At 34.7% G+C, this 25,790-nt stretch overlaps 1 protein-coding gene and 1 long non-coding RNA gene across 9 annotated transcripts in view; one reads left to right on the top strand and one right to left on the bottom strand.

Moving 5' to 3' along the window:
- LOC124300716 (prominin-like protein) overlaps positions 1-25,790 on the top strand; it is a 56,676-nt gene that overhangs the window by 27,700 nt on the left and 3,186 nt on the right. For 2 of the 8 annotated variants that reach the window (XM_046755039.1, XM_046755038.1), the window contains 9 exons: positions 2,831-3,126; positions 4,587-4,736; positions 4,838-5,053; positions 5,168-5,723; positions 5,881-6,039; positions 6,618-6,739; positions 13,004-13,054; positions 15,051-15,212; positions 25,378-25,488. In XM_046755039.1, the coding sequence (XP_046610995.1) occupies positions 2,831-3,126; positions 4,587-4,736; positions 4,838-5,053; positions 5,168-5,723; positions 5,881-6,039; positions 6,618-6,739; positions 13,004-13,054; positions 15,051-15,212; positions 25,378-25,488 (1,823 nt within the window). The other 6 variants (XR_006907304.1, XM_046755037.1, XM_046755040.1 and 3 more) reach the window with 6 other exon arrangements.
- On the bottom strand, positions 19,216-19,572 carry LOC124300736 (uncharacterized). The gene is made up of 2 exons (XR_006907315.1): positions 19,327-19,572; positions 19,216-19,295 (listed from the first exon to the last, which is right to left on the bottom strand). It is a non-coding gene; the product is annotated as an uncharacterized LOC124300736 (long non-coding RNA).

Genomic DNA, 25,790 nt, shown 5'->3' with positions numbered 1-25,790 from the left:
ATTATAAATCTAATCTGAGACATCAACGTAGAATCTTAATTGAGATATCACGGTATGCCCCATATATATAGGTATATATAATGTATGTATACACCAAGTAGATTATGACTCTTTATTTTAACCCTCTTTTATTGAGTGCTTTTCGTTGAAATGTGACAACTGTGATGTTCTTTGTGAAAATCTGTTGTCATCAAAGGTAATATTGTAACACCAGAGCGAATCTATTTTCAGCTACCTAGCTTATGGTATTTGTTCCGTGAACCTAATCTCGTATACCTTATTCGAGTACCTGTTGTTCATTCGCAACGTGAATCTTTCCAATTTACGAAACACACTCGTATGCATATATCTTGTTGAATGTTTCAGACGATTGAAACAATTGTTTTCGTTCATTGCCGTAGCAGACGAAACTCTCTTGTACGCATTAGAATTTTGTCAGATCTGCAAGCAATATAACGTATAAGGATTTTGCAGCGTTTCATTTTTTAAATGTTCATTACATGTCGAAAACCAGTATTAAATTTGAAGTAACATGTAATTTAGAAATCTCTGAATTTATTATATAAACTTGTTTTCATTCCATGCCCGCCAAAAAGCTTCAGTCTGTAAGTTGTAAGCGTAGCATGTACCCTCCTCACCTCGTTATATATTATTCATACTTAATTTCAATCAGCATAATACATCTTATCTCTTACGATCATTCATGTTTTCATTTGCTACGTGTAAAAGATATATATATACATATACATATATAGGCATATACATAGATATACGTGATATATAAAAGGAATTCTCCGTGAAGAGTCGCTTCTTTCTCCACCTCTCATCGATATTCCTCACAATTGGTCGGATTTTACAATGATTACTGTTTGAAAATACATTCGGTAATTTATTTCAAAAATCAGTATCGACGAAGGTGAAAGAAAGTGGCTGACGTCATAGTTCACTGAGAACTTCTCATATGTTACCAGGGTTTGTACGTACAGGGAAAACCTGGAAATATCAGGGAATTTCTTACAGCAGGGAAAAGTCTGGAAATTTCAAAAACGTGAATGGAATTTTGAGTCTGTCGAAGAAATAAACTCGTTCTTATAGAAAGTACTGTCGATCTTCGGAAAAAAGAAATTGCACCGAAAATTTTGTTTCGTCGCACCACTTCATACATTTTATATAATATATTACTTAACGCCAAACCTTTTTCATTTTTTTTTCTTATGGAAAATCGCAGTCTGTTCTTTGTAAATTGATAGTCAGACAGTAAGTTAGTTGCTAGGTAATATCGAAGGTGTTAATATTGATGTGTAAAAAAATTGTCAATAATCAGCAGCATATTTCATGAAAGGTTACTGAAAGAATCCTACTTTCGGGCTGGAATACCTGGAAAAGTCAGGGAATTTTAGATTCCGAAAATCGTACGAACCCTGGCTTACATAGCATGCATATTATATACTCATTCTATCGTTTTTACTTCACGTTATTACTTTTCAACTTTTCAAACATTATATCTAGGTGTCCCAGTGTTATTTTTACCATAAGAAGTGGAATTAGTTGACCAATCATATGTGACTATCAATTGCTACATTAAAAATCGCTCTTTCAAGATAACAGATTCAGTAGTTTTCACAAGAAGTATCTTTTCAGAGGTTTTGGGAGTTGTTAACTGTCCATCTGATAAAAAATCTCGAAATTCGAGATGATTGAATGAAATTTAGAACAACAAGGAATGTCGATAGTCATTTGAATTCTTTGAGCATTTATTAATAGTCCCTTATTCGCCAGTTTCAGTTTTTTTTTTTTTTTTTTTTTTTTTTTTTTTTTTTTTTTTTTTTTATGATCAAGTCCTAGAGCACGTAGATCATCGTTTTTTAAATCCTATTCACAATTTTCAAATGAATATAACTCGAGATTGAAATTATAACACATTAAAAAAAAATTCAGCACATGGTTATATTCAGTCTCGGACCATAGATTCATCTAAAAAATAGAAAAGATTCATATCTCTTAAAAATCGGCAGCTTTTTAAATTTTAAACCAATTATTATTTTCGATCGATCATTCGTTATATTTATATTCAAATTTTATCGAGTTTGCGTCTGGAACAGTTTTCATCTTATTATATCGGAAATCATTTTTTGAAATTTGCTGTCAATTGTGCGATACTTTACGTGTATTATATATTCTCCAAAGGTCAGATTCATAATCAATAACTTCAAAAACAGCTTGAAAACAAATTTTATACAAATTGCATTACCAATTATTTTCATTCCTCATTGGCGAGCTGCATTTTGAATTTTAAATTAACATTTCGAAATAGCGGCTTTGTTGTATTAATTTATTCTGTCATTCAATATAAAACTTTGCAACAAGACCACCAAACTCCACTGTATATCAAACTTTATAGAAACAGCGGTGTGCTTTCTAATACAAAATAGGGTGAATACCCATCTGGTAAATATTCTGTTAGACGCAGATAGATACGTACAAAAATTGTATCATAAACCGTATAGAAAGCATACACAGAATCAGTCTTCTGCCTGTTTCTTTAAAATTTCTGACACATTTTCTCTACATTTCGGTCCGTATCTATCAAAATTTTTACCAGGGTCACCCTGAAAGAGCTACTCCGTCATCGGAACAAGTATAACTTATCAAATATATCATACTTTCGTATTTTGGTGTCTTCCGTAAACTTTGGTCGATCATTTTCCCAATTTTGATTAAATACAATATATTAGAAACCTACTTCTTATCACAACACACTATGTACCTCTTACTTTCATGAACATCTCTAAAGACTCTGATAATCGAAAGAAAAATATAATTATTATAGCTGCCGGATGTTTCACATGCCCTGCACAACATAACACTTTTGATGGAAGGCAATATTGTCTCAGAAGTAAGCCAAGGGAGGGATTCGTTCGCCAAGATTCAGAAAGACATTCAACACGCTGTAAATCAGACTATCCCTGTTATCAGTGCTAGCATTAGACGAGCTGGTGATTCTCTGCAAGGAATCGCCAACAACATTACATCGTTACTTGATAAAATCAGCTCCGATATCCATACGAAATATATTCGCCATGTTGATATTGCCGGCACCCATATAAATCAATATTCCCAATACCGGTAAGTTTCAATGCTTTTCTAATCACGTTGTTCGACTTTTTTCGATTTTCCTTATTTAGGTCACTGATATTGGTCGGTGCGATGCACCGGCATTCGACAAAACTGCATTTGAGTTGAAAACTTTGTATAGGATAGAGTTTGAATATTATGAAATGTTTGTTGAGGAGATATTTACCTCTGAAAAATATTGTTTTTGGTACGGGTGATGACGATCATAATCACGAACCATTCAAGAGATAAGATAATTTTTTTACTTGAAAATTCCATGCACATTTTTTGGAATACGTTTACTGAACGGGTACACCAAATTTCAGATGTCTATTGATTTTTCTAGGAGAGAATCCATTTTTCAGACTTTGATATACGGAAAATGCACTCCTAGCCGATGATAAAAATTATGATATTCGTTACGGATTTTGTCAAGAATATGCGGCAAAAATGTTTTTCTTTATTTGAAGAATAATAACATACTTCGGGGAACAGAGAGGTTTACTTTTTTTTACCTAGTATCCGTAGAAAGGCCAACAAAAGTTATATAAAAAATGTGTAATTCGAAAATGGAATAGAATAAAGTAAAATAATAATCGAATTTAGTTTCATTTATTGATTATGGAAAGTCTCACGCGACTGTCGTACAGTGAGTTTGCGCAAAAGTTAATTATTTTCAGATATTACTGATTTTGTCCTCATCGTAAATAAATCAAACTAAACTCGATAAGACTTTGTTCCATTCGTATATTTCCAATACCATTCTATGTTCAAATCACAAATTTTGTATATAACTGTTTTGTTTTTTCTGCAAATGCCAAAAATAACCCTCTTCACTGCTCGAATCAGGTTAGCAATCTTCGAAGTATGGAAAAAATGTTGATAGCATATATTTTTTTAATCGTACACTAATGTTAAAAACTAGTATCATTGTTACCAATAATGTATTTATGAAATCTTAAAATTGAATTCGCTTCTACAAAAATGAATACAGACATCTGGTATTTGGTGTACGCATTCAGCAAACAAATTCTAAAAAATGAGCGTTGGATTTTTTTTAAATTCAAATTTTTAGGCAAAAAAATATATTCTCATCTCTTCAACGGTTCGTAGTTCAACGTTATTCGTATACGGGTATGTTTTCTAGTATAAAATAGTACATGCATCAATTTTTCGAACTTTTTCACGCATGTGAAAACAGTTTTTTTCCAGAAAGTATCCCCTTAAACTGTCTGATGTGAAAATGTTCTAATAATGGCCTGCTAATAAAACAAAAACAACTGGACTGTTGAAACAATCCAGTTATTTCTCTTTGAAATTTCGTTTTACATAATTTCCGTCAACACAAAAAGTCGCACAATTTCCTTGGAACGAACTTCTTGCTTTCAAAGCTGAAAGACTTCATCATTTTAAATCTCAGACAAATATTGAATTCTTACATCGTTGAAACATAAAAGATTATCTTATTCCAGGTACTATGTAGGACTTGGGATATCTGGAATATTACTGACAGTCCTATGTTGCTTGACGCTCGGTTTACTCTGCGGTGTTTGTGGAAAACGCCCCGATGGTTACGGAGACGATTGTTGCAATAAGGGCGCAGGTGCACGATTTTTGATGATGTAAGTATACGTGTAACGACAATTAGTCCTGCCACCATTCGTGTCGACTTTCATAAATTTGGTGTAAGTGTATCACCAATTAATCTTTTTGTGCTTTACAGGGCAGTGTGGATTATATTTCTATTGACCAGTATTTTAATGATTGTGACTGTGGCTCACATGGTTACCGGTGTTATCATTCAACGCGGCGTTTGTGAGCCGCTAAAAAATCCCAAAGACAACCGGATGTTCAATTTGGTCGATGATTTTGTTCAGATAAAATCAAAGCTGTATCCAAATAAACCTGATGTGAATATTAACATGAGTTATATTATAACGTAAGTCATGCATATCCTCTGTCTGTGGAGTACAAAACGCGAAAAATCCTCCTTCCTACGTAGTACTTCCAACTTTTCTCCACATTATGCTTATATCTTTCCGATCTGTTTCAGTATGTGCCATGCAAACGAAACTCTCTACAAGGTCTTAAAACTTGAGAACTTAATCGATTTGACAAGCTTACATACTTATACAGAACGTTACGACATCAACAATACGATCCAACAATTACGAAAAAAAATAAATCTTTCCCCAGGGGTTGTCATTTTGAGTGACAGTGCTCGGTCAAAGCTCAATGATTTGGCTCAGAGTGGTTTGAGTGAAATCATGTTCTCTCGGTACACTGACTTATTGGAAAACAATATAACGAATTTAAACTTAGAACACCTCGCCAACAAGTTGAGAGATGTGGCGGCAAAATTACCGGAAGGACATGACGGTATAAAAAGAAATCTTGAGACCAATGCGATTAATTTGGAACGATGTCATAGAACATTAGTCACCCCGATGACGTTGCTTAGCCAACAACTAAGCGTCAATGCGTTGACTTTGCAAGAGCATATCAAGTTTAATCACAGCTCTATGACGGAAGCAATACATGATCTAGTCAATGAGACAACCGAGGCACAAAAGTTACTGAACAAAGAGGGCCCGAAGTATGTTCAGTATGTGAGTAAACGTTTGGTTAACAGAACTTTGGAGAAATATATTTAGAACGCACATCTTTCACTCATTCAGAGAGTATTAGAGGAATTTAAAAAATTATCTCCAAAGGTCAGAATTACCTGGCTCTTAATAATCACAAATATTTCTTTCAACGTGATAGGTTGCTAAAAAATTCGGAGACAAATTCCTCAGCCTAGTGGATGATTTTATGAATTTCGTTGCTACGAATGGCATGGAAACAGTTGGAAAATGTGCCCCAGTGTCAAATGCGTACGACGCAACACTCGTTGCTTCATGTAACAAAATCTTGGACCCGTTTGTAAGTAAAAATTTTATTTATTTCTTATGATTGTTCAATATTATTATCAATACCCCTTGGGAAAATTCATTCTACAGTAAAGAATTTTCTTCCAAAATTGGACATAGAATACATGAATTACCACATTTTTACATTCTCCCACTTTTGAATGTAACTAGCTACTGGTCGTTTTTTATAAACTCAAGTATTTAAGAATTCTCTGATTCCGAAATTTTTTTTTTTCAAACTTTTAAAACAGAGGGCACAGAAAAGATGTTGATGTTTTATCGATGTTATGGATAGATTTTCTTATTATTCTCAATATAAGCTTCAATATTTGAAAAGAGTAGGTCAAAATTATATTCCGTTTCTATCTTCCTTGTATACTGAATCGTTGAATAAATAATTAATCATTAAACTTGAATATGAGCGTAAGAAGCATCCTGTAAGATATAATCGAAAATTAGGTAAATACCGTAGTTTTTAATATATCCTCTTAATCCATCCATTAACTCTGTTAATCACATGGCAATCTTGAAAGTAGATATTTACTATGGTGTACTAATTAGCTGTCTACGAATAATTTTTTTTCTGCTTAGAACGGTTTTTGGGCGAGTGTTGGATGGTGCTTAGTTCTCTTCATACCGACTATAATACTCTGCGCTAAGCTCAGTGCTCTTTACCAGAAGTCTGATCCATATCCAGGCCCACTGGTCGAAGCGTGAGTACTTAATTCTTATCAACGTTGCTTGTAAGCTGATTATGCTTATGACTTCTTGTATAGATGATTAGTGTAATTTGTACGTTTGCAATTATTCCTTTTGAGTATAACGACATGGGTTTTATATTAGTTTCTTATAATAAATAGTAGAAGGTTGGGTTTTTCTTATTTATTTATTTTTTTAACTCTTATGATCGCTCATTAATTCCACATCAAAAATACCAAACCCCTTCATCTTTCATCGATAACACATGTTTGTTCACTGTTCGATATTATTTTTTGTTGTTGTTGCTTTGTGTATTATATTTTTGAATACTCTCCAGTTATAGGAAGTTTACATATTAAGATAAGTGCGTTATAAATTCACGTTGAAAAATAAGAGTGTTTTTCATATTTTAATGAGCAACACAAACAGTGCTGAGCACTGTATAATTATGATTTTTTATTATTTACGTAAAATAAATAAATCACAAATTACATTTTATTTTGTAAGTGGGACGAAAGCATTATAAACCTATATTTATTTATTTATGTATTAATGGGTTAATACCCTTTTACATAGTACAAATATAACAAAATAAAAAAACGAAGCATTTTACATGGCGGTACATAGGAAGAACAAATACGTAATAACATGTAAATAAATAGTATATTAGAGTCGCTAATTACATGAAAACAGTATGCGTGATTGACGAGAGACTAAATGCAAGGTGGAGTTATATATGTCAAGTTATTCGAGCATTTTCGTTACAGAGCGATGAAAGCCTACAAATACGCGATTGAGAGTCATGATTATAATCAAGATAGAATAAATAATTGTTGTGCCGCGAAGACCGAGCCGGAAAAAAAGACACAGAATTTACAAAGTAGTTCAGTACAATCAATATTATTACTCAAAACTTAAAGGCAAACACTACATCAAATCTACACATAGCAGAAGACAGTGTAGGAATGCCCAGGGTCGATGCAACAATACTGTAGTCATGATTACGAAAATGCATGGGCATCCCAATTCAATAAGCCACAAACCGCAAAAAAAAAATGATTGAGTTTTTCAAGATTATAGGGAGCAGTGAAGGTCCAGGGCCTCCAGATAACAGAACAATAAGCCAGATAGGGAAAAATGAACGAATAATAAAGTGAACGAAAAGTAGCAACATTCTTAAACGATGAAAAGAATCGCTTGACAAAATTAATTTTCCTGCGAGATTTGGAAACGACATAGCCGAACTGTCAAAATAGACCCCCAAGTTCTTGGCTTCATTGACCTGCTTCAAAGGCGAGTTATTAAGCATGTAATAGCTTAAGTCAGTAGTCGACAGAAGCTTATCAAAAGTTAGACAGAAGCATTTTTCGACATTGCAAACTAACCAGTTACCACTGAACCAACAAAACATGCAGTCTAGGTCATCCTGTCATACGGATTTGTAGTAGCCTTAAATATTTTGCCATTGTCAGCAAAGTATAAGAACTTAACAGACTATAGAACCAGGCTAATATTGTTGATATGGATTGGGAAAAACAAAGGACCAAGGTGTGTACCTCGACCTACACCAGAAGTAATCTTAATAGGTGAAGAAAAACCATTAAAAACTTTCAAATACTGAACTCTATCACTGAGAAATGGTTTGACCCAGTGGAGCAAAGATCCCGCCAGATCATAGGCAGCAAGCTTCCTTACAAGCAGCTCTATACTGACAATGTCAAAAGCAGTGGCGAGGTCAGTGTAAATAGAGTCGACTGTGTTTCCATTACGTAAACTATGAATGATGTAGTCGGTGTGGATGCAAAGATATGTTGCTACTCATGCATAATAAACTTTTGAAAAAACTGCGTGAATGAGTTACAAACTAGATTATCGAAGAGCTTAGAAATTATACATTTGATTATAGGCATATAGTTGATTATATTAGAGAAATGACGCCTCTTAAACAGCGGTGTGACATAGCACTGTTTCCAACAGCCCAGAAAATACCCAAGTGCTAATGACAACTTAAATACTCGCGCTAAAATAGGGATAAAAAAAGATGAGGACCTTTTGACCAATAGCGGGTGAACTTTCAAATCAGAAATAGCCTTTGCAGTCTCGCATCATTAAACTGGAGCGTATTAACACAATTTGGATAGTCGAAATCACCGTTTGTAGATAAGAGATCACTCGTTACATAAACACTACCAAACTTTTTGGCAAATAGCTCAGCAACTTGTTGCCCCTCATTGGCAATATCAGAATCGTCAGACATTGAAGAAGGCAAGGACCGGCTATTATTAACCGAGTTTACAAAGTGAAAAAATGACTCGGGGTCACTAGAAACAGTCTTCAACATTACAGATGTGAATATTCTCATCCCGAGCATATAATGTCTCACACAAAGATCGCCGTTCTTTAAATAAACTATAATAATATTGGAAATTGAACATCTTATATAACTTTTGGTACTGCTTTTTATCACCCAGCGATCTGAGAAGTTCAGCGGAGAACCACTTGGGATAAGAATGCGGCCTAATGGTAGATTTGGGGAAATATTTATCAACCAAATTAGAAATAAGCGTATTTAGAGAGTTAAACTATTTATCGGCTAAGACTAGAAATCGACGCATCATCATGACTAGGAGGATCAATTCCAAAACAGGTTAAGTCCGCAAGTAGCAGCTCAAAATTAGGTTTCTTAAAATTAAAAATTTCTTTGTTCAGCTTAATCATTATAAAAATAGTAATAGGATAAGAGATCCGAGAGCGGAGTGAAACCGGTCACAATCAAAGAAAGGGTCGGGTGATACAACGCACGTAATACTTCGATAGTTAGAGAAAACAAGATCCAGCACATTAAAGCATGAATTTATGGCACTATTGCCATGATTTTCTAGATCAACACTAGTGACCCGATCAGCAAAGGAATTTACAAGACTAGCAAAGAAGTTGATGTAGTAAGAATATAGCCAGGGCATTAAGAGAGATGTAAACCGAACTGACGTAGAGAAAAGAGTGAGCAAAGAATATTTTTACCAGCAAACATTCGAAGGAAATATCGAAAAAAGGAAGATTAACACATTTTAAATTAATACTCGTAACTATTTATCTATCGCATCTGGCAATGTTGAAAGACTCAAGAGTCAAGGCCAAGTTCAGAGTCAGTTATATCGTCACATAGCCACATTTCGGTGATGACAATAAGATCATAATCCAGAATAATCCTGATCCTTGATCTGAATTTGGTTGTCCTTACATTCAAACTCCTTAGATTTTGATAAAATATTTTGAGATACGTTCGCCAATCCTTTAATCTATTCGTCACTGACATCATATTGTTTCCCGGTACTCAATGAAGGTCTGACACGTTTCTTCTTTGCAATGTACAAAATGCGGTTCCGATAACCAATGAAAAGATCATGCCTTCCCTTGGCAATCCTGGATTTCAGTTCCTGCCTAAGTTTGTTATAAGTGGCAAGTTGCTTGGGAGTTAAACCACCCTTAATCAAAAGCTCACCCCTCCGAGCGACCTCTTGTTCAGAAAGACCCGGTCAACATCGGACTTGGAATTAAAAGAAAAGCGTAGGGGTCCCTGTTTTCCACTTACAAACACTTTGCCCAGTCTAACAAAGGAGAAGTCATTAATTTCAAATGGTATATCCAGTGAGCAGTCATTCAACAATGACTTGACCAAGGCAAGGTCATTCTTTGAAGCACCAGGCGAATCGTTATAATTAAAAATATTTATATTCTTCGCTCACTTTACGCGTTCATTTATTTCATCAATTACCGATTATCCTTCAGGATGTTCATTCTATCCTCTACGTAGTCGATCCGATCATCCAGGCCAGAAAGAACATCAGCTTAGTAACAATATGTTTACCAATGCGCTTCCAGAGACCGTGCAAAAAAGGATCGAGATGTGAAAAAATGTCAGAATCATCAGCTTTATCCAACTGCTTCACTGGCTGAGAGCGCTGCCTCACCAGTTTAGTTGTATTTCCAGCATTGCCAGCTTTCTCTGGCATAACAAATATTCTCATTATCACGCCTATTAAGCGAAACACGAACGGCACAGGATTTATGAAAACAGGCACCACAGGACGTGCAACGTGTAGCTTTATTGATAGCCAAGTTTTCATCTTTGTTCTTGCACATGAAGCATTTCACGTCTCGGAATGCATATCAAAGTAAGCACAACGCGAATTATATGTTATATTAAGAAAGTTCAAATTAATTACCAATAATAAAGGCAAGAATAGTAATTTTTAGGAAAAAAATACAACTCGCAATTTAATAGTAAGCTCGACTTACATTAGTTTTGGCATCAGCAAAGAATTAGGACACACAACAAAGCGAAACTGAGAAAAGTTAGCAAAAGCAACCAACCACCAGTACCGCCATGTATATGTATATAATATTGAATTTAACTATAAATAAAAATGTAAGTCGTATTTTATTTTTCTCTGGTTACAAATCACAAATGTAACATGTATTTATACTCGTCCCAATTACAGATTGTCTATTCGGTTTAATCGTAGGTGAAATGAAGCATCATGGGTAATTTTAAATTATCAATATCAGTCCTTCGGAATAGGCTTTTAAATCAGTTCAAGATTATGTCCATAGGAAAAAAGTATGATATCTACATCACCATGGTTTTTCCACAGAGGTTCATTACTTTGCATATTACTCATTCATTCCTTAGGCTGACGCTAGATGTCGATAGCGAAACGCCAATTCACAGTAGTAGTTTTTTCGTGAAAATCACTGTATATAAGAACTTTTTGTGAATCGACGGCTCGCTATTGGCGACTGACGTCCACATTATGATAAAAAGGTAACTTGTATTAAATTTTATTTACCGAAGTTGAAGTGAACAAGAAATGATTTTTTTTTTCTTACGCGTATAAAAACAGTGATATGGTATGGCAGCTAGTGATTAAAATATTTTAAATTTTATAGAATGTTGACAAGAAAATTTCAATGCAGCGTATATCAAAATTTCTTGGATCATTTTGAAGTTATCGTTTTCATTTTCTCTTTTTTATAAATATTTATCCCCCATTATATAATATTCTTCGCTATCCATTGTACACCATTTATTTTCCCTTGGTCTAGTGGAGTAAGTCTCCGGTAAAGCATCGCTAGATTCCAGGTTCGATTCCTGGCTCCGTCGTTAATTTTTCAAATTCACCAGTTGTTCAAATTTACATTTTCTCAACAAATATTCTCTCGTAGATTAATGATTTGCACACCCGCATCTCATTTATTAGACAGCATTCTGTCTTACGGGCTTCTCATCGGAAGCGAAGGATTGAAAGGGGTAAACATAAACATCTACACACTACAGTCTCCTTACATCGTGCATGCAGAGAAGAAATTCTTACTCATACAAATCGGGCACATGAAAACAAATTTGAACTCACTGGTTATGAGAGAAATTAAAGACAACAGAGTCAGGGCGGCTAGGTGGTCTAGTGGAGTAAGTCTCCGGTAAAGCATCGCTAGATTCCAGGTTCGATTCCTGGCTCCGTCGTTAATTTTTCAAATTCACCAGTTGTTCAAATTTACATTTTCTCACCATTTATTTTCATTCACTCTAATTCGATCAGGGTAGCCACACACCTGGTAAACCTGGGAAACCTCGAAAAGTCAGGGTTTTTAAAACGGGTTACGTAAAACGTGGAATTGTCAGGGGATTATTAATTTGGTCGTGGAAAAAACTGAAAATATCAAGGTGACAAGTTAACTTTTTTTCGTGAACGAAACAAATTGGCTTAAACGAACTTTTTTGTACATTTTTCCTTCAATTCGAATCGCATTTGAACCGAAAAGTGAGTTAAAAAGCTGAACGATTTAGATTTTAGTAACTTACTAGAACTGAGAAAATTTTTTCTTTAGGTTCTTCAGGTTTTAGGTCCTGGAAAATCTAAAAATATCATTCGATTTTTTCCCCAAAAATTTGTGACCGCCTTATCGATCTGAATTTCCTCTTCTGAACTTTGATTATACTATGATTTTCATATTTCCCAAGCTCGATTTGCGTGACACCATTTACGCCAATAATTGATTACTTCAATTTTTTTCAATCCTCTACTTCATGTATACCTATAAAATTAGCATATTATACTGAACACCCATTTTTTTTTTTTTTTTGTTTTGCTTTCTGTAAAATAAACAACTAGGAAATTATACTTATCCCATCAAGTTAATCAAGTAGGTTATTAAATAGTTGTTTAATGTCTGGAATGGCTATCGGAATCTAACTGCTAACTCAAACTCCGTTCCAGTGAATATTTGTATGACGCATATGCTGACAGGGATAACATACCCCTTGCCCAGTAAGTATTTTTACAAGTCAATCAGTAGCATGTCATCAAGCATGTTGATAGTTTAGGACACGCCCTGGCAAAGAAAAAAATCATGCCGACACGGATTGATATGAAAAGTCAGTTCGCTATCCGTTTCTATCCAGTTTCTGCACCCGCATTAATTGTGTTGAATACACTCCAATAAGAGTCTACTGTCTTTTACAGATTTTGCTAAACAGGACGTCGAGCAAATTTTTTCCTATCATTAATCACACGTAAACGGATAGTGTATATTTCTCTTGAAATTTGAAAAAAATCGTTTCTCAAAAATTTTATGCTGCGTGCGGTCAATACGCGAAGTGACTAAAATTTCAAATATGTCAATTTTCGGTTGCATGTGTACAACGTTGCAGCTGGAATGAAAAAATTTTTTGACAATTGGTTACCGTTTTTGGCTGTGTAGTGATATGTACCTCATAAAACTACGTTATAGCAGTTTTCGTGTATGCAAAGTAACAAAATAAAGTTTTAAGCACGAAATTTTCACAAATTGAACTGTTACCATTGTTATTGTTATTATTGTTGTTATTATTATGTATGCACGTATTTGAGAATTGTAAATCTTCTGTATGAGAAGCCTCTAACATTTACTTCCATTGCATATTTATATTTGTACGTAATATACTTGCACGTTAATTTTATGTTACCCTTGTAATGTTACATTCTGTTGATGAATAATGCTTGTAAATGAAAGGAGTATTATTTATATATATTATATTTACTTAGTTTTATTTTCCTCGAAATAAAGTTATCTTTCTTTTTTTTTACAAATACCACGTTTTACTCAATAAAATCAATTTTACACTTGGCTATGTTGTACACTTTTAACATTCATGCTTAGAATAATTATTATGTTCTATTTGTTTGATATACTCATATGTAAATATCGATCACACAAATTATTTTTCATTTTACAGCATTTCTCTAATATTACTGGAATTCGTCCTTTAATTACTGATTTCCAGTAATTAATTTGTTTGAAAAAAAACGACATGCCTAGTGCAACTAGAAAATATTATAGTTAAACCAACAGCAATTTAAGTATAATACCAGTCAGCATAAAAAAGTAGTTTGTATAAGTGCATTTTTCAGTGTTATAAAAAAAAGTTCTATAACGCTGAGAGGACAATGGTTTATAATGAATTTTTAGTAAAATGGATGGTACAGTTTTTTCAGTGTACTGATCTCCAGTAATGTCGAGTTTCAGCTTTCACTAGACTAATAAGTTCTCGCTGTTGGTTTGAGTAGTATTTTTTTAGAGTTTGTTATTAAATTTGATAATGCACATTCCCCATAATATTGAAACTATCGTAATTCATTCGCCTTCCTCTGAAATCCAGTTGATGATAATTCTAGAATAACAATACACCGAAGAAAAAAATGAATATCCTATGTATATCGACATTACAATTGATCCAACGAAATCAAATCTTCATTACAATTGATAATGATATGTCATCACAATTAGGTTTCATTTCAAATGTAGTTGTTATTTTGCACAAATGGTATTTCATTAGCACATACTCCAATTTTGCATGACTGGTATAGTGGCGAAAATTGGTATAAAAATTGAAAATTACAGTAAAAAACTGACAGGAGACAAAAAATATTATTGGCAACTAATCCAGATTATTCATTTTCAATCACTTTTCCAACAATCTTTTTTTTAACGTGGTACTTATTGTTAAATAACCCGATAGCGCAGTAGTGAATTTCCATCAAGGTATGGTTAGTCATCTTGTCAAATACGTACCTTGTAAAATATTTCACACCACTATTGGATGTAAATGATCCCGATTTTTTCGATCACTTTCTTTTTTACCCCGCATTGCGAAACGACCACCAGATTCAATATACTTACTCGTACAATCCATTTCATAATTTATATGGTAGTGCTAGCTTGCATGACGACAAGGGGTTTAATTGAAAATGCAACTACACATCTTTTTTTTCCATTCAATTACAGTGTTCACGATAAAAAACATGGTGCTCACAGTAGGCACCATCCGGCACCCTATGTTGAAAGCTACGACGGACCCGCGGTTGCATATAGTGATCGAGAAAGGGTGTCCGATGCTCATCAAAGCTCGTCCAACCACGATTCAAGATATGCGGATCTAGCGCCGAAGTGAGTAAATTGAGATTATAATTATTTAGAACGTAAACGGTTTAAAAAAGCCAATGAATATAACGTGAAAAACATGGCAGATTTGTTCCCAAAAGCAAGTTAGATAGATAGAAATCTAAAATCACTATCTAAAAATGGCGTACACTGAATGTGATTATAAAATCTACAAGTTGATTACAGAACTTGCAGGAATTGCAAAGATTACAGTAAGATTACACAGATTGCACAGATCACAAGTGATTATAAGAATCAAAGGGATTAGAAAGATTGCAATCTTTTCAATGATTTCCAATATAATATGAGGGATGCAAGCGGATTACATAAAATTACGGAGCCTGAACCCCTCGGTTAACTAGTAACTAACAATACAATAAAGCTGTTGGTTTATTTGTAGGCCTGCGAGCTAGAATACTTCTGCACATTACCTCAAGTGTTATGTTGAGTACGTTTGTTTGTAAACATGTACATTTATCTATGCAAATACCACAAACAGCTTTGTAGTTAAATCGCTTCTTGCATTATAGTTATGCAAAATCTTTTATCCAGTCTTGAAACAGGGTGGCGACTGACCGGGAAACACGAAATAGTCAGAGAATTTTGACTATTGAAAAAATCGGAGAACTATGACCAACCATAGGGAAAAACATACTTTCTTTACAAATCGTTTTAAACTTCAGCTATGCTTCGTGAATTCAGCTAAGCTAACTTTCGGAAATGGTATTGTTCAATTTCTAATTACTTGTATAAAACAAATCAATACTATATATTTTTTAGATCCAAATTCATGTATTCAAGGAGCGCAACTTCTGGAAGCTTTTTATCATAAAAGCTGCCTAACATTACCTGAGTTTCGTGGGAAAACGAAAAGGGGATCCGGAATTTTTTGTCGGGAAAGGTCAGGGAATTTTCTTTGAGCAAAATTGTCGCCACCCTGTGAAAGATAGATTTTTATAGCATCGAGTTAATTAATTATTATAGATCTTTCAAAGTTGTGATTATTCTAGAATCAATTCTGAAAACAGGTTATTCCATGCCAAGTAAACAAACTGTGGTACTTGAACAGGAACCTTTTGTGAAATTAGCAGCCAGACATAGCAACTAAACACGTTAAATTTCATTCCATGACAAAATTCTGACTGTCAAGCTTTACTACCTAATTTTTAATCAGTATTCAGTACATTCGACTACTGACTTTGACAGATAGCTTCAACTTTCTTTCGATCACTCGTGCTAGAGATTTGCAGTTTATTTGCTACAGCCAATAATCTGTGACAAATGATAACACACGTATGCATGTATAACCATTATCCACGTTGGCTCAAGTGAAGATATTTATCCAACGATAGCTAGAATCGAATAAAATGAACCGATATAATACTGAATGCACTGTCACTGTCTTGAAGTGTACTTGAATATTAAATATCGCGAGAGACCAAGCAATGGGAAATATAACACAAATCGCAGATTAGTTGGATTTCCTCAGAGAATTGATTTAAAAACGTCCATACAGAAAAATTTCTTTATACATATTTCACTGTCAAATTTTGTTTTGTCAGAAGAGTAATTTAACATACCATTTGCTAGCAAATTTTACCAAAAATTGTGGAGGCCCCCCCCCCCCCCCCCCCCCTTAAATCCGGCACTGGCCAATCTCTTCAGGCATCGGTTTTTTGCCTATCAATCGGTAATCAGCCTCTTCACAGTTGCCAAAATTTTCTACACTTTAGCTTCATTATTCGGGAACAGAGAAGATTTGATTGGCGTATTCTTTGAAAAGTGAAAAAAATTAACTGCAGTCAGACTTGTTCATTCTCAAATTATTTGATTGTTCAGGGTCGATTTTTTCCTTACAACACTGTCTTATATTAAGAGTAAATACTTCTATCTTACAATTAGCACGAATACTACAGCAATACAACTGGTGGTGGATGTCTTAAAAATATGACACAACATAATAGATAGTAGTTCTATCAAAAACATTTTCAACGCATGAAAAAGTGATGAGATTATGTTTTCAATGGTGCAACCGAAGTCAATCGAATCAAACGTAATTAAAAAAACGCAGCCTCTGAACAGAGAAAACTTGATCATTGTGAGTCTTCGTAACGATAATCCCAGTTAATTGAAATATTTCGAGTTAATTATCAATTCATACAGGCTAGTGGCCAGTGAACCAGTTTTAATATTTTTGATGCATCATTTTGGCAACTGTGATCATCAAACTGAATAAGGTTGGTTGTTTATTTTTTCACCATCGTAGATTGAAAAGGGAGACAAGTAGGTAATCATGATCATCTTGATCTATAATCACGGTGTCAAAAAAATCAATCTTCTGCGGACACGGATGAAGGGTGAATTGACTGGATCGTCTAAATCTAATCTTGGGAAAAGATAAAAAACTGTCTAATAAATCTCCAACAATGTTATTTGCGTCAATGGTAAGGAATACGCATGAAACAAAATGACGTCTATGTGATAAAATTAAATTCGGGCAAATTCTAATAGCGCAAGTCAAGATATCACCAATTTGGAAAAAGATTTTATAATTAGTAAGTACATCCGAAATGATCAAATTCAGCCGTTTTTCATCCAGTTCTAATATTTTTAGGTTTATTTCGCACGTTGCACAGAGATTCGTACAATTGTAATTATAGAAAAAAAATCTGCTGTACCACAGTTACACAAAGCTATTTTTATTCACTCCAGAGATCTGAAAATCTCTGTCATGAACAAAATCATCCCGATAAAATTTTCAACGTTCTGATTGTAAATCCTCTTCTAATACGATTGATACTTCACCTTGTGCTATACGAATTTGCTTTGTTCTACTGGTGCAAATATCACTACTGGACATTTTTCAAACATTTTTTCCTCTTTTCCCAAGTTTTGATTCAGACGCTTAATATCTGTCGATCCATCCCCAGAAGGATGCGGGACTGCAGTCAGTACTTACCGAACGTGTTAAATGCTAATTATTTCGACTACGATAAAAACCTCGGCATCACTGACACAAAAAAATTTAATAGCTAGCGCAATTCTAATGTAATGTTGAATACAAATTTCCACCTTAAAAATTACAGACCTTGGCATCCTTCATGATCGCGTTTACTTTCCTTTCTTGCCAATATTTATTAAGAACATTTTTTGGCGCTTCGTTTAGTGCAACGATTAAACTCGCTGGGCTTACTTGCTGCTCTTTCTGACACCACATTGTCGTTCCATAAGAATTACAGCCACTTAAGAGCCTCGTTTGCGACAGATTTTCATTCCAAAATAATAACAAAAAATGTAAAACGTACCCTTTTATACTGTTGAATATTGTGCAATATTCAAACTTTGGAATAAATGAAAAAAGGACATCACTCATCGAATTTAGATTAATTCGACCTAGTTTTGTTTCTAAATAAATCCTTTATAAATCCATATCGATCATGTGATAGTTCGAATGTATTTTTTTCAACATCAGTTAAGAATTTAGTGACTAAATATTTTACGTTCGTCCTTTTATTTAATAAGAAAATAATAATAAAATTGGTCAATAGTAAATGGTGCGTACAACTCTGAAACAGAAAACAAAATTGAGAATAAAAGATGTGAAATTATCTCTATTTGACAGTGTTACAAAATGCTTATATTATTTCATTGAAATGAAAGTGGTGAGCGTTTAAAGGTGGGTGAAATGATAATCCGGATTCCCCTGATATAAACGTAACAAGTCTGGATAATTATCCTTAAAAGACGGTAGAAAACTTGAAAAGTTTTACATGACAATAGTGTCAGATTATCATGGAACTTTTATACGTATTTGCAAATGAGCTATCAGTAATAATAGTTTTCGTATCTAGGGCGTAAAGTTGAACCCGCAGTACAAAGGTTTAGGCCCGTGGTGTGAACAATATTTTTTGTACAACCTGCGCCGAAAGTATGATTTTTCGTGCATGTAAAGTGCGCGCAAAATGACTTTTTTGCAACACCTGCATGGAAAGTCCATTTTTATGCACCATTTACAAGCACCGAAAGTAGTCTTTTATACACACGTGCGGGAAAAACTTTCGCGCATCGCTAGCGGTGTGAGAAAAAAACCTTCGCACATTGCCGGCGGTATAAGATAAACCTTCGCACATTGCTAGCGGTGTGCGAAAAAGACGGTCGCGCTTTTATCCACAGTTGCGCATTTCGCAAACAGCTGCACTAGCGCCACCGACGGAATAGTTTGTCACTCTTTGCCGTGCTCGACATCGTCACTGAACAGACATCGTGCCGTGGTTTCGTGTAAATATAATCGTGTATGTCGGACTTTCCATTACAGGTGTAGCAAAAAATAGAGTTCGATACACGCGCGAAAGATGGCAGTACCTATCTCGCGTGAATGCGCTACACTCGCCCTTCAATTCGTCTCCGGGCTCGTGCTGCGCCTTCACGCTTGTGCGAGCATTGCCACCTTCGCGCACTAGTATCGAAAAACACTATTTCCCGTGCGTTGACAAATGAGCGGGCGCAAAATGCTGGCGGGCACAAATAGCGTATCGTAAAATGTTTTTGCGACCGCTTCGACGAATTCCGGGCGCAAAATGAAGTGGTATACCGCTTCTCTGGTGCACTCAAAGGCAAACTTTCGGTACAGGTTGTGGACAAAAAGTATCGTGTGCTCCATGCGCGAAAAGCGATATACGCGCGTGCGAATTTCAGCTGAGCCTCGCACTGGCGTCAATCGCTCACTTTCCACCCTAGATACAGAATGTACTATTTCGTCATAGTATATGGAAAGTACGCAACCAAGGTCGGAGGAAAAAGCATTTGGTGGAACATTAATTGAAACGAATAATAAAAAAGAAAAGCTGCGAGGTCAGAGCGGGAGAGGGGGTCCAACGGGCAGCCCCTGGCAGAGGGGGGGTTGGCGGCTTGTAGTCAAAAATATTCTATGAGAAATTGAAAAAAGCAATGAGAGAATAAAAATAAGTAAAGAAAATCTATTATTGAAAGAAAGTAAATTTTATTAAATATAATTCTTATTCTTATTGGCAGCCGCGAGTAATTTCAAAGGGATAAAGTCTACACCGTCTGCACTTTGATCTTCCTCAATTGCTATTTAAAATCGCGAAAATAACTATTTAATTAAAAGCTATTGCTATCACGCTATGACGCGAACTGCCAAGACACACCAGCGGTCATTTTATCGTGCGATGCGCTTCGGGATAGCGTTGTATTCATTTGAATTTGATATCATTTGTGAAATGTGTATACACGCATTTTACCAATTAGTTTCTGTGGTAGTTACCAGATGGCGTTATATTGCGTGCAATCATTTGTTTCACGTTAAATCACGCTTTTTAATCAATTTAAATTTATTACTTTACGCTTACTGGACGTAAAGAAAATTCAACTTTATGCATGCAAATGGTGCATATTCGAGCGTATTTTACGCCTACTATGACGAAATATCACATTCGCATCATACTTGTATACAGGGTAAAATCAGTGAGAATTTGCCTCTCGTAGTATTTTTCAATATTTCTGAAATTATTTGAACTTACATTCATATACACGGATACGTTCCGATGTCAGATCATCAAAGTATATTTCGATCTGTGAGCCCGTTTCGGTTTAAAGGTGAATTTCGGACGTTAATGTAACCATACCGGTTCAAGAAAATTCGGTATTTTGTAAGTTTAGGGTCGTAAAATTCAGTAAACCAGAAAAGTGTACACATTTAGTATTTGATACTTGAATCCTGTAAACTCACTCTGATATTGCAAAAACGGATTTTCTATTCTTAATATTTCATTACGTTAACGTTCGTTATTGGAAAGTGACCTAATGTTTCAAGCTATTATTGAAATATTACCAATTTTATATACATTAGGTACCATTTCTATTAGGGTGGAAATTTATCAACTTACGTTACGTTGTGATATTATTCATATAAATCCATTTTTCAGTTTGACGACAATGCAATTGTTACACCAAAGATCGAGGGGGAAACGACTTGAATTGACATGTCAATAGGTTTGTGAGTTGATTATAATTCACCTGAATTAATGAAAGTTAACTGAATTATTAAAAATGAAATCAAGTTGATTTGAATCAATTTGGTTCGTGCCAGCATTATATGTTCAGAGAAAACCAAAAATTAAATTGAAATAAAAAAATGAAGGGAGTCGTCTAGTGTGGTTTTTTGGGTAATTTTTTAAGACAAACCATTGAAATAAAATTTGTCAGACTTTTTACATTATATTTATTGCCATTTAAAGAAACCTTGTACATTTTTTGGAGACGAACTGTTGAATATAATCTAATGTATACTGCCCGATAGGAGCATATGGAAAAAAAATTTGTTAGAGTGTTGACATGAATCCGGCTGTTCTGCTCATCTAAAATCAAAAAAACGAACGGAATTTCAGTCTTTAGGCTTGTGACTATGAAATGAAGTAGAATGAACTCAAAATCTTTGAATTTAATATTTTTACACAGTTCGATAGAACAAAATTTTAATTTGCATTTTTCCCATTTGTTTAGTTCATAAAAAAACTACTAAAGCAATCACAATTGTCCTAGTTCACTCGAATATACATCTGCGCCTAACTAGATGACGCCATTAACGTAGAATTAAAAAAAAAATTATTTCAATTAACAGGAAATGCGAGCGAATAAATTGAAATTTTTTTGAACTCACTCGAGGTAAAGAGATTTATCGAGAATTATCGAGGAAATAAAAATTGAAATTCATTAATTTCAATGAATTAAGTTGATTTCAAGAAATTTATCTGAAATAGAAAATTCAAGTTGAATGACATGGATTATTTTAAATTAATTTAACTCAAAAAATCATTGTGTCACTCAAATCTCGAGTTATTTCTCCCTCGCCAAAGATCACAATTTTCATTGGTTGGTCTTAATCTTAAATTTCAGGTATCAACCGATATCGTACAATCTTGTATGTCGTTATATGTTCAGTAAATCTTCAAGTCCGCCTTCAGGATGTTCTGTTGGCGAGAGTTCACGTTTCGCAAAAATTATTATTTGTATGAGTTATTTATATTTTTATGATTATGAGCACTATTGTTAATCTTGGTATTTTACTCTTACTTTTCTTCGACTATATTTTTTGGTGTTTTGAAAAGATTTATTTACCGAACCCGTGTTATAACTATGTATGAGGTTTTTATTTACGATTTATTTTTAACAGGGTTCCCACTCATCAGATATATTCTTTTTTTACGTAGAATATCTGTCTTCTTTTGAATTTAATTATTAATTGATCAATTTCGTGTAGCGGTCGTGAAATTGTTGTCCTGGTTATTTCCAGGTGAGTGGGAACCTTGAGGGGAGGCCTCTCACATCTCTCAAAACACCTCCACACGTAAGTCGCAAGACCCATTTTGATTTTATGACACTCAACTCAACCAATTTCACAGACCGACAAGAAGCGATGAAACTTAGCAGATTGAGCTTCCGACTGCGCTTGCGCGAGCTTTTCCGAATTTTTATGCAGATTGACCACCTCGAGCTTTAACTATCAAACGTGACGTATGAAGATTATGTAAACGATCCGAAGTTTTTTAGGTCAATCAGGTCTCAGATCAGAGAATATTTGATGTGGTAATTTGAAAATGTTGGTTAAATTTTATTTAAGTAGTTAACTACCTGCTCGCTGATGACTACTACGAGCCATTGTAACGACATAATTTCAAATTGCCGTTTGATGGAGGAGAGTTAGACATCTCATGCTCCGCTTTGAGTAAGTTAGCTCCCCTGCCTTGCAAACGAAAATATCACTGCGGTACGATTTTGCCAGCCAATAGTTTAATTATTTTGCCCATGCTTAGTCGGTCACTCAGCCTATTAAATTTCACTGTTGCCTCTCGATACTGGATTCAATTGCGCAGCTTCACGCGTTGCTCAATATCATAAAATCTGTATCAAAGATGCGTATAGATTCAATCTTTACTTATGTACGTACACTTGGGGACAATGAATCTGAGACGGCTAGTTTTATACACTAGACAGTTATGTTGGCAACACAGAGAAACCTACAGCGCCATAGTCGGCCAAGCGCGAAACAAACTCAATCTCAATAAACACAACATAATCCATGATCACCGAATCTAACCTTAGAATACCGTGTTGGATTGACACGTCAACAAATCGTTATTTCTGCCGAATCTAACCTTAGAATTGACATGTCAATCCAACAAGTCATTATCTCTTCTTACACTAGACAGTTATGTTGGCCACACTGAGAAACCTACAGCGCCATAGTCGGCCAAGCGCGAAACAAACTCAATCTCAATAAACACAACATAATCCATGATCACCGAATCTAACCTTAGAATACCGTGTTGGATTGACACGTCAACAAATCGTTATTTCTGCCGAATCTAACCTTAGAATTGACATGTCAATCCAAAAAGTCATTATCTCTTCTTACACTAGACAGTTATGTTGGCAACACAGAGAAATCTACAGCGCCATAGTCGGCCGAGCGCTAAACAAACTCAATCTCAGCAAACATAATATAACCCATGACCGTCGAATCTAATCTCAAAATACCGCGGGGATGATGACTTGCTAGATTGACACGACTGAACTTTAGAGTTCAGTGATTGACACATATCCTAAGGTTATATTATGTTTATTGAGATTGAGTTTGTTTCGCGCTCGGCCGACTGTAGCGCTGTAAGTTTCTTTGTGTTGCCAACATAACTGTCTAGTGGAAAAAATTAGCCGTCTCAGATTCATTGACCCCAAGTGTACATAGACCTTAGAGCATATGCCATGGAGGAAGCCTGGCAACGGAAAAAGTGTTCCCGAGTGCGAAAGAGAGGAACATAGTAAGATGAGTATTTCTCTCTTTCTACAGCAATCAATCGCGAGCGTGCGAGACAAAGGTACTCTCGTTTAGTATTCCCCTCTCTGTGCCGTTTTCCATTTACACGAAAGGGTATACCAGGCTACCTCCATGGTATATGCTCTAAGGCATAAGCAGCTTTATTGAAAAAAAGGTCATTGCAAAGCCGGTAGTTTCCTGCATATTAGTTTTCATTGTAATGCACAAACAATATTAATTGATAAAAAATACGCTTAATATTTATTCTTTAGTAATATATTGTAAATAATGATTCAATCTTAAAATTTTAACCAAATAATTGATTCTTATTACGTATTATGTTACTGTAGCTTAAATATCAGACCTTTTAGTGAAGTTATTCTCATAGTGACCTGGGTTATTTCTTTTGGAAAGATGTTTTTAGCGGACAAATATTACTATTGTCGTTTTTTAAGGATTGTTTATACCAAATGAACTAGTTTACTAGAGGTTTTTTCTGTAAAGTTATCAAAGCAAACGATATATTTCCGTATAATTCAAAATAGCTGAAAAGAAAACCAATATAATCTGGGTGGTAAAGAAATTGAGAGTTTTAAAACCCATTATTCACTGTTTGATAATCGTCAAGAGATTGTATACTTTGGGAATGTTAACGGTTGATTTGGGGTAAAATGTTTACTTTTGTGAAGCGTAATATGTGTAAAAAGATACATAATACAGTAATTTTAAATTGATACATCGATCTTCTTTAACACATTTCATACTTGGTGTTACAATCTTTATCGTGAAATAATAAGCAGGAAACAAATGAACCTTCTGTCTTGGGAAACTTGAAAGTCACATCTAATATTCCGTGGCCACCTAATGACGGATCTGTTCATGTCATGCACATGCTTCTATGTTACGTGTGTTATGGTAAAGAAATAAATGATTCTACGTTACATCTCTAATGTGTTAAGGTAGTTTTTGTTTATTAATTCATGTAGTTCAGTCACTTTTTTCTGCAAAAACTGGGTGAAAATTCCAGAAAATTCTTAGTAATGTAGTACAAATTTCCACCTGACATGCAGTATACTTCAATACTTTTCAAACGGCATCCATAATTAGCCGAACAGCAATGTTCTTTAATAAATCATGGTCATGTTTGCTGACATTTATTTCAATAATTTTTTCATGTGATTGACACTTACACAAAAATGTAAAGAGACCGAGAAGTTGCAGTTTCGTTTACGGAATATCTTGATATACTGTATGAGACTTTGATATACTTTAGCAAGTCTTCAAGTATACAATAGACATTGGCATTATTAGGAATAAAACAAATATTTTTTGTTTTAGAAATTGGGATTTTCCAAACGGGGGACCACCAAGGTATCAACCAGCTGCTGCAGCACCACCCCTCAGCACCGAGTATGAGCGACCTCCCCCTTACTACTATCCTGGACCAGGGTAAGTCTATTCTAAGGTGGACAGCTTAGCAGAACAACACCGTACTTCAGAATATGTTTTAACAACATTGTAATTCAGAATTTGATTCATAAATATTTTAGAATTTAGTTTAACAATGACGTACCTCAGAATTTGATTCAAAAATATTCTGCTTCGGTAGGCAATTGGACAGAATCGTACCTCATGCCAAGATGTCATTTACAAAATTTTTAGAGGCTGAATATATGTAGTTTCTACAAAAATATTGGTGGTGGTGAATTTACTTAACTTACTTAACTTGATGTGCTTCAAGATTCAATAAT

Source organism: Neodiprion virginianus, chromosome 3 (assembly GCF_021901495.1).
Source record: "Neodiprion virginianus isolate iyNeoVirg1 chromosome 3, iyNeoVirg1.1, whole genome shotgun sequence".
Lineage (NCBI taxonomy): Eukaryota > Metazoa > Arthropoda > Insecta > Hymenoptera > Diprionidae > Neodiprion > Neodiprion virginianus.
This window is presented reverse-complemented; position numbering and strand designations above follow the sequence as displayed.